General features: G+C 43.2%; 1 protein-coding gene across 10 annotated transcripts in view; it reads right to left on the reverse strand.

The window, feature by feature from the left end:
* Positions 1 to 15,310, reverse strand: part of REEP1 (receptor accessory protein 1) — a 60,335-nt gene that overhangs the window by 31,122 nt on the left and 13,903 nt on the right. For all 10 annotated transcript variants that reach the window (XM_085223674.1, XM_085223676.1, XM_085223678.1 and 7 more), the window contains exons 2-4: positions 5,463 to 5,535; positions 2,396 to 2,472; positions 370 to 490 (exon numbers count right to left, since the gene is read on the reverse strand). In XM_085223674.1, coding sequence (XP_085079800.1) covers positions 370 to 490; positions 2,396 to 2,472; positions 5,463 to 5,535 — 271 coding nt within the window. The remainder of the gene's footprint in view (positions 1 to 369; positions 491 to 2,395; positions 2,473 to 5,462; positions 5,536 to 15,310) is intronic.

The following is a 15,310-nucleotide window of genomic DNA, read 5'->3' on the forward strand; positions in this document are numbered from 1 at the left end:
CACAGAGCTGGGTACGAAGTTAAGGAGCTGTCAGACCATGTTTCTCTAATCATTACATCCAGCTATAACACAGCACTCCAGCTATATTCAGCTAGTACGTGCAAAACAGCTCTGGAGGTATTATTATCCCCCTCCCTCCCAGCTTCTCAAGTGCACAAACATGAGCTAATATACATGAGTGAGCTGAACAGATGCCAGTATTTAGAAAAACAACCACCACTAAAAAACAAAAACACATCAACCAAAAAGAGATGATCAATTGACAAAGGAAGAAAATAAGTAAATCCCAGTCCTTCAACAAAAATGAGTGGTATGAAGACCAGAGCAAACACAGAGTAGATCTGTTCCACCCAGGCACCTGTGATTTACCTTTTCTTTTGAAGATAGAGTTGGGTGAACAAATTTCCTGTACAAGAGGCTGGAGCCTTTAGTGTATGGAGATAGCAGCCAAGCTACAAAAGCTATTTTGAGTTCATAGTAGAATGGAAACCTAGAAGAAAAAGAGCTATTAATGGCTACTCCCACTTTGGTGACTGCTCTTGATCAGAGATGCTCAGCACACTGGCTGGCTCAGTTTAAGGCTTCTGTTTACCAAAGAATCCACAGACATTAACTTACCTTCACACATATCGTAACTAGGCACGTGTAAATCTTTATTCAAGAATCAGAGCTGTTATTTAACAGTCTGGAAAAGACTTTGTTGTGTGATAAGAGGAGCTGTCTGCACGGAATGAGCACAAATGCTGCCTTAATTGCATTTACTGTCCTTATGAGTGAACAGCAAGCCAACAAGTCAGTATATCATCAATATACTTAAGCATTTTTCATCTCTTTGCTTTTCTTTGCCTTTCTGCCCTGGTTTCAGCTGGAATAGAGTTAATTTCCTTCAAAATAGCTGGCAGGATGCCATTTTGGACATAGGATGAAAATACTGTTATTAACATACCAACATTTTAGTTGTTCCTGAGCAGTTCTTACACTGAATCAAGTGCTTTTCTGCTTCTTTTCTCTGCTGACCCACTTGACCAAAGAAATGTTTCATATTATATATATTCATAATATATTCATAACGCTCAGCAATTAAATTGCAGGAGGTTACTTGGAGACTCATTGAGCTGGTGGTGAGAAACTGCCATGAATCACTTGGGCATTTTTATTCTTTTTATCTTTTTTTTTTACTTTTTCTTTCTTCTTAAATAGCCCTTGTCCCAGCTTACAAGTTCCTGCACTTTTACCCCTTCTGACTCCCCCCTTGGCCATCACCAAGCCAGTTGGGCTGTACAGCATTTAGGGTCCCTGAGATGGTCTGTACCCTGAGATACCGTGAGCATGGATCTGGCAAATTGATCTTCCACCTCAGTGAGGCTCTCTGCAGCATACTTGATTTCATAGGCTCTGTGGAAATGACAAGCCGTGTGCTATTCCTACAGGGAAATCCAAATAGCACATCCTCAAAAGAAAACAACAAGGAAATCCCTCCAGATGAGGACAGTGAAGGTAGATCTGCATGCAAATTAGATAAAGAGACAATAATGTCTTTTATCTCCTCTTCAAAAGATCTGACATGCTGACAAATAACCCGACTCCCTTTGTCTGGAGGACCCACTAGAGGCATGGAATGTTAAGAGGTGAGGGTCATGCTCTATAGTTAAATCTTCAGTCTCAAGTCTATCGAATTCACTGGTATTCACTACTTAAGAAGAAGCCGTAATAAAACGGGCAAGAAATCAAGTATTTTCAAATTTGAGCATCCCAATTTAAATAATTGAATCTGATGATTAGGCATTCATGCACTCAAGCCCTGACAGCTTGCCAGGAATCCTTCCACTTGCACCAGTGAGCCTTCCACAGTTTAGACTGTCACTGTCCTCCATCAAATTGTAACTCCATTCCACCCAGGAAGAAATAGGCAAGATGTCTGAAGAAACATGACCCAGGCAGCAAGCTAGAAACCAAGTCCTTTGCTGCAGGTCTTTTTCTGCCTGATCCACAGAGTTGGTGTAGTTAGACAGGACACAACTATCTAAGTCTAGAATTGTGCCTGTAGCTAAAGATACCATTTTTACGTGACAACCTCTGTAGGCATAGAAATCAGCTATCAGACATGCATCTGATAGATATGCATCTGACAGAGCCCTATTTCTTACAGGCAGGGGACAGAGACTCCTGTGGTGGTTTCTTACTGAGATACCATTGAACAGTTCGACTCTCTTCCTTTCCTTATAACAGCATAGAGAAAGGAAGCGTGGCTCCTCCACACGAAACATCCCTATGCACCTGAAGGTGCTAATCCTGTATTCAAGAGAGTGCACACTTGGGCCCTGTTATTTCCCTTACAGACATTTTGATTTTATTTCCATTTCAGTTCAACGTTCTGTTCTCAACTGATGCTCACCAACAAAGAAAGATATCCGTGAACGTCTCTGCTGTCGTGAAGAGCGCAAATATTATCCAGTACATCATCCATTTGACCTGGTAAAAGAAAGCAGTGACTTTCAGTAACAGGCATTTTCCCCCCCAAGAGCTCAAATAATCTCATACAGGTATGTGTGCAGAGACTCTCATAGAAAAAAGGCTTTCCCCACTTACGTTTTGAACAATCAGTAACAGCTTGAAGATGCCGGGACTCCCCCCCACCTCAGTACATAGCACACAGCAGATTTCCACACAAACCCTCAAGGAAGGAAGGATCTAGAATTGATGTAGGGACAAGGAGGACAGCTTGATTTGCCATTCCCATGCGGGAAGCTCTACTGGCCAGGAAAGGGCCACAGCCTTATCACAGGGTATTAAAAATTTCATTTGGCTCATCTTGGTAGACAAGGTTAATACTCGGGCGTGACAGAATTGCAATTAAGACAAAATGTACTTACATAAACATACAGGCAGGGGAAACTATTCAGGAAGAGACAGATAGGCAGATAGGTCACTGCAATGTGCAGTAACCCAGGGCTCAGGAACTGAGCTGAGTTAGCATGCATCAGATGAGCAACATGCCTGCCCACATACACCCCCTGAGCCCACTGCAGGGGCAAGGGCAAGTGAACTAGCTCACATTCCCTTCTGAGGGCTGAGGTGAGAGCATTTTACTTCACACTGGTGGCAAAAGCATGTGCTGTGCTGTCACCGTGCTCATCTATGGTAAATGCATTGTGGGGTTGGATTTATGGACTGGTGGGTGATTTATGGATTATCTCCTTTGAGGTGACAGTGACAGACATGGGAGAAGTTCCACAGGGAACTGGGACTTGGTCAGGGAAACTGTCTCAAGCAGTCCAAGAATCTGTGGGTTTGTGACAGTGATCAATAAATGTATTTAAAAGGCACAGCTAAGCCATTCTGATATATGTGGTATTGGCTCTTCTTGCACTGAAGAGAAATACCATTACCTGCCACTTGCCACCAGCACCTCCAGTAACATTTATCAAGCAATGAGGAATAATTTCCAAGCACTGGAAGTGAGAAGGAAACTTTTTGCTCTCTCTCAACACTTTTTTTTTTTTTTCCCAATGACAAACTGTAAAACTGAAAGCTCAAAAAGCTTTAGGAATCTGCATCTCCAAATTAAAAAGCATGGCATAGGTATAGATAGATGAGTTGGAGGTGTTAATTAGAGCTGCAATAGAATGAGGGAAGGCCACAAAGAAGGCAGCACAAGAGAGCACAAGACATCCACACCTGGTGCTGCAGTGGGGAAGGACGGTGGAGGTGCCAATAAGGCTGAGACTCACCAGCTCTGAAATGCCTTGCTCCATCCTCTCCCCAGTGAAGTGGGGACAGAGCCTGTAGTGCTCCTCCATCTGCCCACAAGTACTGAAATTATCCCCCTGAGCACCAGGCGCCCAGCTGTGCTCCCCCAGCACTTAGATTTGTTTTTATATTTAGTGTAAAGTGCCACTGCTAAAGGCATGGGAGGACTGCCTTTCCAAAGCAGCTTCTGCCAGAGTTTTTACATAACTGCAGCTCGCTCAGAGCCTCACTGCTAGCACAGTTCTGTCAGTTAGACACTACTGCCAGCAAAACCTTTAAACACAAACTAAGATCTGGTGGGGATGGGCCTCGATCAGCCTAAAAAAACATTTATCAAAATGACTATTACTGAGAAGAACAAAAATAAACTATGGTGATATAATTTTAGATCAGTACGTGAAGGGTTGTGCTGTGTCAGTGTAAACATCTTTATTTTTATTTTTTTGGTAATTAAACCCCTAACTACCATATGTCTACAACTGGTGGGATACACTGAAAAACAATGTTAAGTGCAGAACAGGTCTTTGACCAGCTGTTTCCACGTTTGGGTCATGACCCCACATCTGATGAGTCCCTCTTTTGCAACTGAATTTCTAATAGGAATTGAAGATTTCTAATAGGAATTGAAGATTTCTAATAGGAATTGAAGATTTCTAATAGGAATTGAAGATTTCTAATAGGAATTAAGAATCAACTAAAAAAATATCCAGAAAAAACCCGACAGTACTATAATTTATCAGTGGTAGACACTGATGGGGCTGCTACTATCCATCCTAGCACCTCTAACCAAGGGGTACACAAACCTTGAGAATCAGCACAGCAGTGCAAGGGCTGAAAGGCAACACCTGATGTGTTCCGTAACCATTTTCTCAAAATATCCACATTATCTAATGGAGATGATAAAAAGGAAAAAATCTAAGCAGCCGCTGTGAGACCCAGTTTGAGCTTGCTCAAAGGACATAATAGGATAGCCATCAAGGCTGCAACCCAGAGGAGAAAACAGCCTTGTTATCCTTGAGATGCTGAGAGGATTGAAGAGCCAAGATCAGGAGGCTGAGCTGGGTTCAGCAAACTTAACAGAGCTTACGTTGTGCGGGGCACTATAAATCCTACAGGACCCCAACAGCGTCCAAGTGGTTTCAATTCTCCCACATTTCACTTTCACCAATGGGCCCATCTCTGTTTAGAAACTGGGTCCATGAAGGTATTTGTCATTAAAAGGACAAAACAGCACAACCAGTTGCCAGACCTGTCTGTAAATAGGTCTCTCCACAAGGAATGATGTTTCTATCAGTGTCTCTGCGGATTCAGTTGCAGGCGCTTCAAGTTGCCTCTTCTGATCCTTGTTTAGAATGAGCAGCTAAAGCTTCAAGGCTTTTTGAAAAGGCTTTGATTTAGGCTGCTCTTCAGAAACAAAGGAAAGCATGCAAAGCTCTGGGTGCCAAACACCTTTTAAGTCTGTTGTATATAGCTCACAGAACCAGAGGAATAGCATGCATTTGTCAAAGGGCACGCTGGCTCTGCAGGGGAGTCAGAAGCAGGAACCTCAGTTGTCTTATCTGAGACTTGTGCCTAGCAATCAGCCAGTCCACCTTCAGGGCAGACATCCCCTTGCCATGCTGTGTGAGAATACAGGTGACACCTTTATAACCTGGTGAGGAGCAATTTTAGAAAACAAATCCTGCAGCACAGCCATAAATCTCATTACTCACATATTCTTTGATGTCCTTTGATTTCACGGCTTTGTAAGAATAATATGCTGGGTAAAGAGTGCCAAATATAAGCCTGGAAAAAAAAAACAACAAACAAATCAATTTAATTTCCTGTCACAGAGAAGTACTAATATTTTTGACTTGTTATATCTGTTTCTTGCACAAGCAAAATTGTTAGGATCTGATTTAAGCTTGAGTGCACCAAGTATAGTACAGCACTGATTTTGTACCATTGCATTCAGAGAAATCATTGCCATCCGTGTAATTCAGGTATTCAGTTTGTCTTTCCTTTCAGAATGGTTTCCATAGCTGTACATTATGAGTTATACAACAAAAGATGACTACGCCTTAAAAAGGAAATGAAATACCTGATTTCAAAATAATCCAGTGTAACACCAGGGATATATGAGTATGGTTTTCAGAGGCAGGACAAAATGAGAATCATTTATCTCAAATCCCTTCCACCTCCATTCAAAACTCTGACAAGCTGACAGAAGGCAAAGCAGCATCCGAGGGTTCAAATCTGAGGGTTCGAATGCTGCAGCCTTATCTTATATTAAATCTGCTAAAGGAAGAGTCCAGTGCTGCTCTGTGAAGTCCACTTGGGCTCATCACACAAGAAAGAATTTGCCCAACCAGATACGCCAATGGGATCTGCCCTAAAAATGCCAGACCTCCTCTGTTTCAGACAATTTCCTTCCAGCTCTAAGTCTGAAAAGGGTGCTGTCAGCATCGAGGTTTTGTGTAAGAAAGAAATAAGGATTCTTAACTTAAAAATAACACCATATAGAGAAAAAAAGAACAACAGTGAGAAATTTCTATACTAACTCCTGTCTGCATTGCTGCCTGGCTGCTTATTCACTTTGATTATTCTGGACATAGGCATAGGCTTGTCAAAACCACTTTGCCCTGCCCAGGTTTCAGTTTTATTTAATGCAGCAGGATGATGCTGCAAAGTCTGAATTTAATAGACTGCAGGAGAATGCTTATTGCCTTGCATATACCTTTCTTTCCATTGGAGCTTTTGTTTTAAATTCATACATCCCATTCTGCTGCTCTTGGGAGTGGAAATGATCAATGCTTCCATTCCTAATTGTGGACCACATGGACCTGCAGTGGTCTTTTTCACTCTGCCAGTAGCATTTGTTGTGCCGTGGGACTCATAATTACAGTCGAGTCCATTAAATGCATAAGACATTAAAAATTAACACTCTGGGATATGGTGCACCATTGTACTTCCCGTAGCTCAAGAAGGTATTCGTGAAGAAATTAAGTGAGCCAGCATACATCTTGATTTCCAGAGCAGTGACCGAAGACAATCTGCCCACTATTCACCATGCTTACTGTAGCATAGCTTAGCAAAACCCAAAGCACAAAGCAGACTTCAGAAAAGCAGCTAGTAAATGAGGAGAGTCAGTATTTTACAGAGGCTTCAAAAAGCTCGGCTGGAAACAGCCAGCTCAGAGTCTATTTCACACCCACAGGGGCTCTGCTGGATGCAGGGATTAGCTATGAGTGCTCAGAAAGATTCTGGGAAATCAAACGCATTGTTCACCCTTGAAATATCTTAACAAACAGCAACACCAGTTAAGGCAAGGAAAAACACACAGACAATGGCTTGATCCTGTTCTCACTGAAGCTAGTAACAAATATTCCCTTTGAGTACAACAGCAGCAGAAGCTAAGCCAAAGAATTAGTGCTCACAAAAGGAAAAGAGCTTCACAATATTTCATAAAACAGCCAAACACATGAATCATATTTTCGGTTCTACTTATAAAGAGTACCACATTTCTATCCTTCCTTCTCAGCCCAGGCAGGCTGCTCTCTCGTGCTTTTATTTCCTGCAAATAATCACTGAATGATTGATATTCATTTCCTCAGTTTGTGCTGGTAGCAGACAGTAACTGGATGGTGAAGATGCAAACAGTTTACAGGACCACTCAGACCAATTGCAGCCATAAGCACTGGAAACAGCTCCTGCAAGGGAAGGAAACTGTGCAATGCTTTTGCATATGCAAAGGACTGTTAATGAGATGATGCGCTCTGCCTAAATTGGAGATTGAGAGTTTTACTGATTTGCTTTGTAGCATGCTGTGTGCATATATGGACATTTATAACTGTTATGGTTTACCAGACTGAAAGCTATTTTAAGGAATGTTGGATCCCAGCCTGCCATTGCTGTAGCTTACTGCGTGGCTTGGAGGCTCTCTGTGTACGCCATACAAACTGAAGATAAAAGGCATTTCTTTAAACTGCACTCGGAGTTATGGAGACAAACACCTGCCCACGGGCTTCTTCCAGCATCTCTTGAGGTTACTGGCTTCACTGGGCTTTGGATCAGGCTGGAGTACAACTGATCTAACACAGCTCAATCCCACAGCTGAAAACAATACTTCTCTCTTCCCCGTCATCCATGTTTCCCATGCAATGTAGTTATTTTCTTCCATCCTCATACTCAAACCACTGCCAAATTGTTCCTTCTCTATAGTAAACACAAGAACAAGTTTGACTCTTGGTCTCTCTGCCCAAACCACCAAGTCATTTCTTGTCTAAGTCTTCCTTGTGCAGCTAGTAAATGAGGAGTGCTGATCCTCACCCCCCCACCCAAATGAGCCAGTGTTAAAAACTCTTCCTTGCTCATGCACACAGGTCACCCTTGCTGACCAAACTGAAGTAATATTCTTACCTTCCCCTTCCAGTGCCTGAAAAATGTTGCTCCTACCAACTGATGGTTTTTTAACGTCCCACCTTAGTCCTTCCTTTCTTGTAGTGACTGGAAATGACTGCAGAGCAAACAGCTTCTTACTCTGTTCTTCTTTCAGTGTCTTCTCCCACATCCCAGATCTCCTGTGCTCCTTCCTTCTCCACTCCATAGAATCCTTAGAGTTGGAAGGAACCTTTAAAGGCCATCTAGACCAACATCCCTGCAATGAACAGGGACATCCACAGCTAGATGAGGGTGCTCAGAGCCTGATCCAGCCTGGTTTTGAAAGTATCCAGGGATGGGCCATCCACCACATCACTGGACAGCCTGTACCAGTGCCTCTCTGGCCTAGACTGACTGCCTGGCTGCTGCACGCCAGGTCGCAAGGCAAAATCTGCGGCCTACCTGCAGAGTTAGCACAGCAGCTTTTAACTCCTGGCAGATACTGCTGTGAGCTGCTCTCTTGTCCAGCAATTGGTGTGTTTGGACTAAAGAAGAGGAGGCTGAGGGGAGGCCTCATGGCAGCTACAGCTCCTCACAGGCAGCTCTGCAACAGGGCCCGAGGGAACGGCATGGAGCTGTCAGGGGAGGAGCAGCTGTGGGTTATGGAAAGGGTCTGCACCAAGGGTGGTGAGCATGGAACGGGCTGCCAGGGCAGTGGGCCTGGCCCCAGATTGCCAGAGTTTAAGAAGCATTTGGACAACACTTTCAGCCGCAGGATTTGGATTTTAGGTAGCCTTGTGTGGAGCCAGCAGTTGGACTCCGTGATCTTTGTGGGACCCTTCCAAGTTGGGAAATATTATGATTCTGTGAGGTGATTTTTATAAATGATATAAAAAAAAACTTGGTATGTGAGACCTCTCTGACCTCTAGTTTGGCTGAAATTGCTTTACGGATCCAAGTTAGAAGCAGGTAAAAAATAGACTGTTTAAGCCTCACTTCCTTAGGAAACCAGGCTACAAATACAGAGTCAGCCTATCTTCTCCACCCATTTCCATCTTTCATGCCTCTTTTGAATGAGCTGTGTACCCTGGGAAGCCTTAGCTCTTTATCTTCTATGCAAAAAGCAGAAGCAGACATTCTTCAACTTCACGTAGTGGTGTTATATAGAAGATACAGAGATCTGTCTCTGAAGTCTGGGATAAAACAGACACAAACCTTCAGGGTATAAGAAAAGTCAAGGAAATTGTGATATTCATCAGTGAAAAAGGAAAAGTTCCCTTGCTACACTAAACAAATAGCCACAACAGCCTAACAACTTGCAGTGCTCCATGCTGGAAGTCTCCATCGATTATAATGGCCTTGAAAAAGGACAAAGCTGCAGCTGTAAAGAAATCACTGAAGAGTCAGCTGATTCTGCAACAGGAGGCAAAAATCTAAGTAGAGGGTTAGTCTGCCTGAGGAGCAAGATAAAGATTAATGCTGAAAGTCTTATAATCCTATTAGGTACATCAGCAGCAGTCCCAGTCTGCTACATGCTACATGCACTTCTGGCCATTCTTTATCAAAAGAGATATAGTAGATGAAGGAGAAAGGAAAAGGGCAAAGAACATGTATGGAAGTGCACTGGGGAGGATCCATAAGAGCAATTGTGCTGCCACTGTTTCTCTTACAGCAAAGACAGTGGTTAAAACAGTGAAGCACCAAAACAGCCGAAGAGCATGGAAAAGAAAAGGCAAGTGCTCTTCTGCTCCTGATGCTTAAGTGGATGCTCAACTAAATCAAGAGAACTAAGTCAAAAAAGAAGGGGAGAAACTCTATCACCATGAGTTAGTCTGTGGAACTGACTATTTGTATTTATTTATTCAATTACATTACTTAGGATTGGGGTTTGGATTTTGTTTTCATTGTTTAAGTTCACCCCTAAATGACACAAAAAGGGATGAAGCTTCCCATGCTGTAGGGTTTCCTGACTATCAGGGGAGTGGTAAAGCAATGGAGCTGTTGGTTCCTCTTTAGTAACTTCTGTCATATAACAGGGGAGCAGCTGCACCATCACCAAACCTTCTGTCTCCCCTTACCAGCAGAGCCACAGTCAGCCCTTGCTGTTATGTTCTTTGTATTCCTTCTCTGGATCTGCTAGTGTTGCAGTCTGGCCTTCACAGAGCACAGGTTAACAAGCATAGGACAATTATCTTAAATCCTATCCCTCGTTGCTCAGGGATCAGCATCAGAGCGGGGATGAAGACTGTGGAGTGCTTAATTCAACATCTTGAGCTCTGAAGATGCTGTTTTCCTCATGAGGGACCTGATCCTATGGTCATCTGCATGTAACATTAACTATCACATCACAGCAGCTCTCACTGAAATAAATGGAAACATTCAGAGAATTCCATGAGAACTGACCAGGACTCAGAGGTAACCTCCAGAAATGCCTGCAAATTCATATTTTCTGAATGGCAACCTGCTCTTACAAATACACCAGCAATACACCATCCATATCCCAAGCCATCCAAGTTTTGTTCATCCTGTTACCATGCCATCCGTGGTTGGGCTGCCCAAACACGTAGAACATCGGAGCACTGCAACACAAATAGAACAGCCCTTATTTTCCCCAAAATAACTAATGTTTCCACATCATCAGCACACAGCAGCCAAGACAACAAATTTCTGTTCAAACACAGGGATGGACACATGCAGGAATTGCTGAAATATCTCCTATTTCCTCGACATGTTTGCTGGCTAGTGCATGTTTCTTACATGTGAAGCAGCAGCTGAGCTGTTGCCACATCAATGTTCCTTGCTGAAACTGTTGAGAAGAGTGCCAGTAGGTTAGGGTCCCTTATTATCAGTCCTAATTAACGTTCACACAGTGACACAGATTGAAATTAAACAGCACTGTCTTTGTACCATATTTGCTCAGTACAAATCCAACAGTTGTGAATGTGAAAACAAGCTATGCACAAGGGCGGGGATGGGGTTAATGTGGGTCACTTGCCAAGCCAATTCTGACATCCAAAATGGGACTTGGGCAGAGGAAGCACCAGCTGCACATGGGAGGTTCCAGGCTGGTATTCCTTGGGAGATGGCACCAGCAAGCTCATTGTGGTCATTTTGCAGCTGTCCTTCAGAGACTCCAGGAGTGCCACAAATGGTCCTCCTCCCCTGTCCCAGGTGTCCCGAGGCACCAAGAGAACAGAAGACGGAAGAATTTAGTGTCCTAGCTTCCCATCCAGATCCATGGCTGACATCTCTGCCAGGCTACTACAGAAGCCATCCACTCCACCATGGCTGGTGAAACATAATCACTCCGTTTGGTGAAACTGCAGGGTAAAGGGACGCCAACTGTGCTTACGGCAGAAATAGTAGGAGCAAGGGCTGTCCTCAGTGCTTCTAAATTAAGCAGCCATGATCCTCCCCAGACAGAGCATACTCCTCTCCATATTTTTACCCCCTCAGCCAGGGCACTCCTCAGATGGAAACTGGGAGAGGGCCAGGCACACACAGGCTATGAGTTGGGAGTGAGTGGCAAGCAGAGGAAGAAGCTTTGGCATTATTCTTACTCCCTTTAAGACCCCACATCAAGACACGTCAAAAGAAGGCAAATATGGTTCCCTTTTCCCTGCTGCTCCACCTCTTGTTACAGGCAGAAGACAGAAATGCAAAAATAACAACACTGCAGATGGACAGACCTTGTAAAATACTAGGATCGTTAAGATAATGCACTTAACTCTGCTCTTCCTAAAACCACAAGCAGTGAAGTGTCTCACAGTGCTGACACATATATATCTACAACCTCAGATGTCATATTTAAAACCCAACCAAGATTAAGAAGGCACTCTCCTCTTCCCAGCTGTTGTTCCAGGCTGCCTCCAAACTCAGGTGGAATTGCATTTATTTACATGCACATTGACACTTCCAGGCTTTCTTTACAGTCCTTCAGGATAGAAAAGGTCTGCAGGACTGCCATAAAAATCTCTCATAGCTCTGCAGCTATTTTAAGAAGCAAAATTTATTGCAGGTAGATGTGTAACCGAGCCGCTCTGTTCTACTTTGCGCTTCCTTCAGTGCAGCTGCCTGGCCCATGCAGATGGGCCAAAGCAACACTGGAAGGAAGGATCCGTCCAGAGAGCATGCCAGGGTGATACAGGGCCCTGGCCCGCGGGTGGGAAGCTGTGAGTTGATAAGAACGTTGTGCCTGGCATAATGCATCAGTCTCTGAGCAGCTGCCTGCAAGAGATAGTGTTCTGTGGGCCCCGACGGCATTCACCTCGTCACTACTTCTCCTTTTCCAGTGCTTCAGCTCAGTAGGACCAGAGGAGAAAGTACTAAGCTCTGTCCCAGCCCTTGCACTGCTTCATTCAGGCCTTTCTGGAGGAGAAATAATTCATTAGAATTTAATACTGAGGGAAGTAAAATCTGCACCTTTTAGAGAAGGAAACATTCTCTGCTATGTGACCGGGTCTGGTCTTCACAGCTCCACCAAGGCAGTGCTCAGCATCTGTGTGCTGCTGATGTTTTCCCTACCCAGTACTGTCCCTGTGTTTCCTGCTCTGAGACCCCTGCCTTTTTCCAAGCCAAACAAATGGCAATTTGAAACCTAAATGGGAAGGGCTGTTTTTTTCTGACTCTGGAGAGGGGGATGTTTATGTGGAAAAAAGCTTTTTTAGAAGCGCTGACATTATATTCCAGAAATGACAGATGGTTTAAAATCTGTATTGTGAATTCGCATACAGATTTATGGCAGGCTCATTGGACAAAAAGGAAAAGAACAAGATATATAACTTAAGCAAACTCATTTTTAGGCTAAAAGGACTATACAATATGGACACACAGCAACAAAGAATCTGCATTATTTTCATTTAAAACCACAACAACTGTGCTGCAAGTATTACTTTGGAGTTATTTTAACTGATGCTATGTGAATCAACTTTCAGCAAACTCAATTACATGCAGGAATCCCAATTTAGAACATAACTGTACACTGTGTATCCTACAACTCTGTTCAGGCCATGGAAGGTTTTCACCATCCAACCTTAAGTGCTGCCATGGGCCAAGGAGATGGAGAGAAATGCAAAAGCTCCTGTTAGTCTGTTCCTCCCTGAAAGGCAGCTTTGGACTTCTAGTCTTGGACTCATGGGACAGAAAAAAGGAATGACAAATTACATCCAACTATAGTTCATCAAATTAGCTGCAACTCTATTTCCTTAGAGCAATGTTGCTTTGACTTCCCATAGACAGAATATTAACAGAAGTGCATAATCAAGTGAAAGGAATATTTTAGTTGACCAACATAATTAAAAAAGAAAAGAAAAAAAAAATCAGAGGAAAAGGCCTCTTTGGCCCAAATACTCAGCTAGAACTCTGAAAAAATACTGATTTCTCTTGGAAACAATCAGTTCTGGGATACCAATGGTTCAATCCGCTGATACAAATCATCAGTGAATCACAGAATCGTTAAGATCAGAAAAGACCACTGGTCCAACCACCGACCCACCTCCACTATGCTCACTAACCACGTCCCTCAGTGCCACATCTCCACAGTTCTTGAATACCTCCAGGAATGGTGACCCCACCACCTCCATGAGCAGCCTGTGCCAATACAATCAAGCAGACCTGAGGCTGCTTAGAGTGCCAGGACTAACAGACCTCCACAAGTTCCAGAAAGAGCATGGAAAACCTTGGTTTGATCTCTACAGTAGCCCAGAAGAGCGGTTCAGCATGGAACATGGATCAGGTATGGTCATGGTAAGCTCGGTGTAAAACAGCCTGAGGAGAAAATCATTTTGCTCTCTGGACATTTCTATAAATGTGATAGTAAATGAACAACAAACTCCTTCCATCAGTACAACCTTAATTTTTATCTCTCTCATGATTCTACAACATTAACTCAAAAAACCAGACCACCAAAGAGGGACCAGCCATACTGAAAACACGTGGACCCACACTGGACTTAACCACAGTATTCCAGACCTGGGTGTCCAACCTCTAGTTAAGTTTAAAATAAAAATAAAAGAAAACACCTCATTTCAATAACACATTTCAAACAAGGATTTCAAAGGGCTTTATCAGTGACTTGAGAAGTAAAGCAGGTTGCACTTTCATTGATTATTTCATTGATTATTGATGTTTTATCTCTATTTTAAATGGTAAGGACAGTGACGCCCACTTGAAAATATACAGGATATGGACAATGCCCAGTTTTAAACTCTAGTTTTAAAGCAGCAGAGTAGGAAAAGGAAAGCAAGATGATTCTACAGGTAACATCACAATCTTCAGACCACCTCGATCCTTTCGTTAGCAGTGGCACCAGAATGTCACATGCTATATTTAACAGCTGCAACATTGCAGGGAGTTCACGGGCCGTGCAAAACACACTTCTCTTTATGGCCCACAGACACAGACTGCTATTTCTACTGGCCACTAGAGCAACATTTTAGGGAAAGGCTGGGCACCTGCCTTTTAACCAGCATAATTTAAAACACAAGTAAAGAAAATGAGACACTGTCACACAGCTTTAAAAAGGCAGACTCCTAGTCTTTTCTCATATGCATTCTACAAGAATTTCTAGCGTGGATTTAATAGACTTCCTTCCTCTAGGGTCATTTCTCATTTCATTCATCCTTTTTAATCTTCCCATTTTATATGGATAATAACAGTATCTTAATGAAATGCATGGTGCACTGAGATAAACAAGGAGGGAGAGATCCCCAGCTGGAGCTATGCTGATACAGAGCAGCCTCCAGTCTAGCCTAGGCATGAAGGGAAGGAAATCAGAAGCAAACGATCCTCTGTACTGAAGCCATGGGTCACTAACAAACAATCAGGCAGAGCTGCTGGCTACACCTCTGAATTCAGCTTCAACTACCAGCGAAATTATCTGCCTCTAATTAAAATAAATTAGAAGAAAAATGACCTTATAGTGGATAATCCTAAATCACAGCATTAAGATAGATGATAAAAAGCTGGGCTCTGCACACACAAAGGAGCACAGAGGCACTCCAACCCAGCCCCAGGACTGACACCCATTCACAGAGTCAATGGAAGAGGGTCTCCTGAGCACCCTACAGACCAGAACATTTTCTGCCTAGAGGGGTATGATACTTATTATGGGATGCATGGGCAGACAGCAGACTAAAGTTCACACCTGATAGGAAGGCATGCCAACATGAAGCTACTCTGGCACTCTGTTCAGCCTTGTTTC

The sequence above is a fragment of the Meleagris gallopavo genome, chromosome 4, assembly GCF_905368555.1.
Source record: "Meleagris gallopavo chromosome 4, MGAL_WU_HG_1.1, whole genome shotgun sequence".
Classification (NCBI taxonomy): domain Eukaryota; kingdom Metazoa; phylum Chordata; class Aves; order Galliformes; family Phasianidae; genus Meleagris; species Meleagris gallopavo.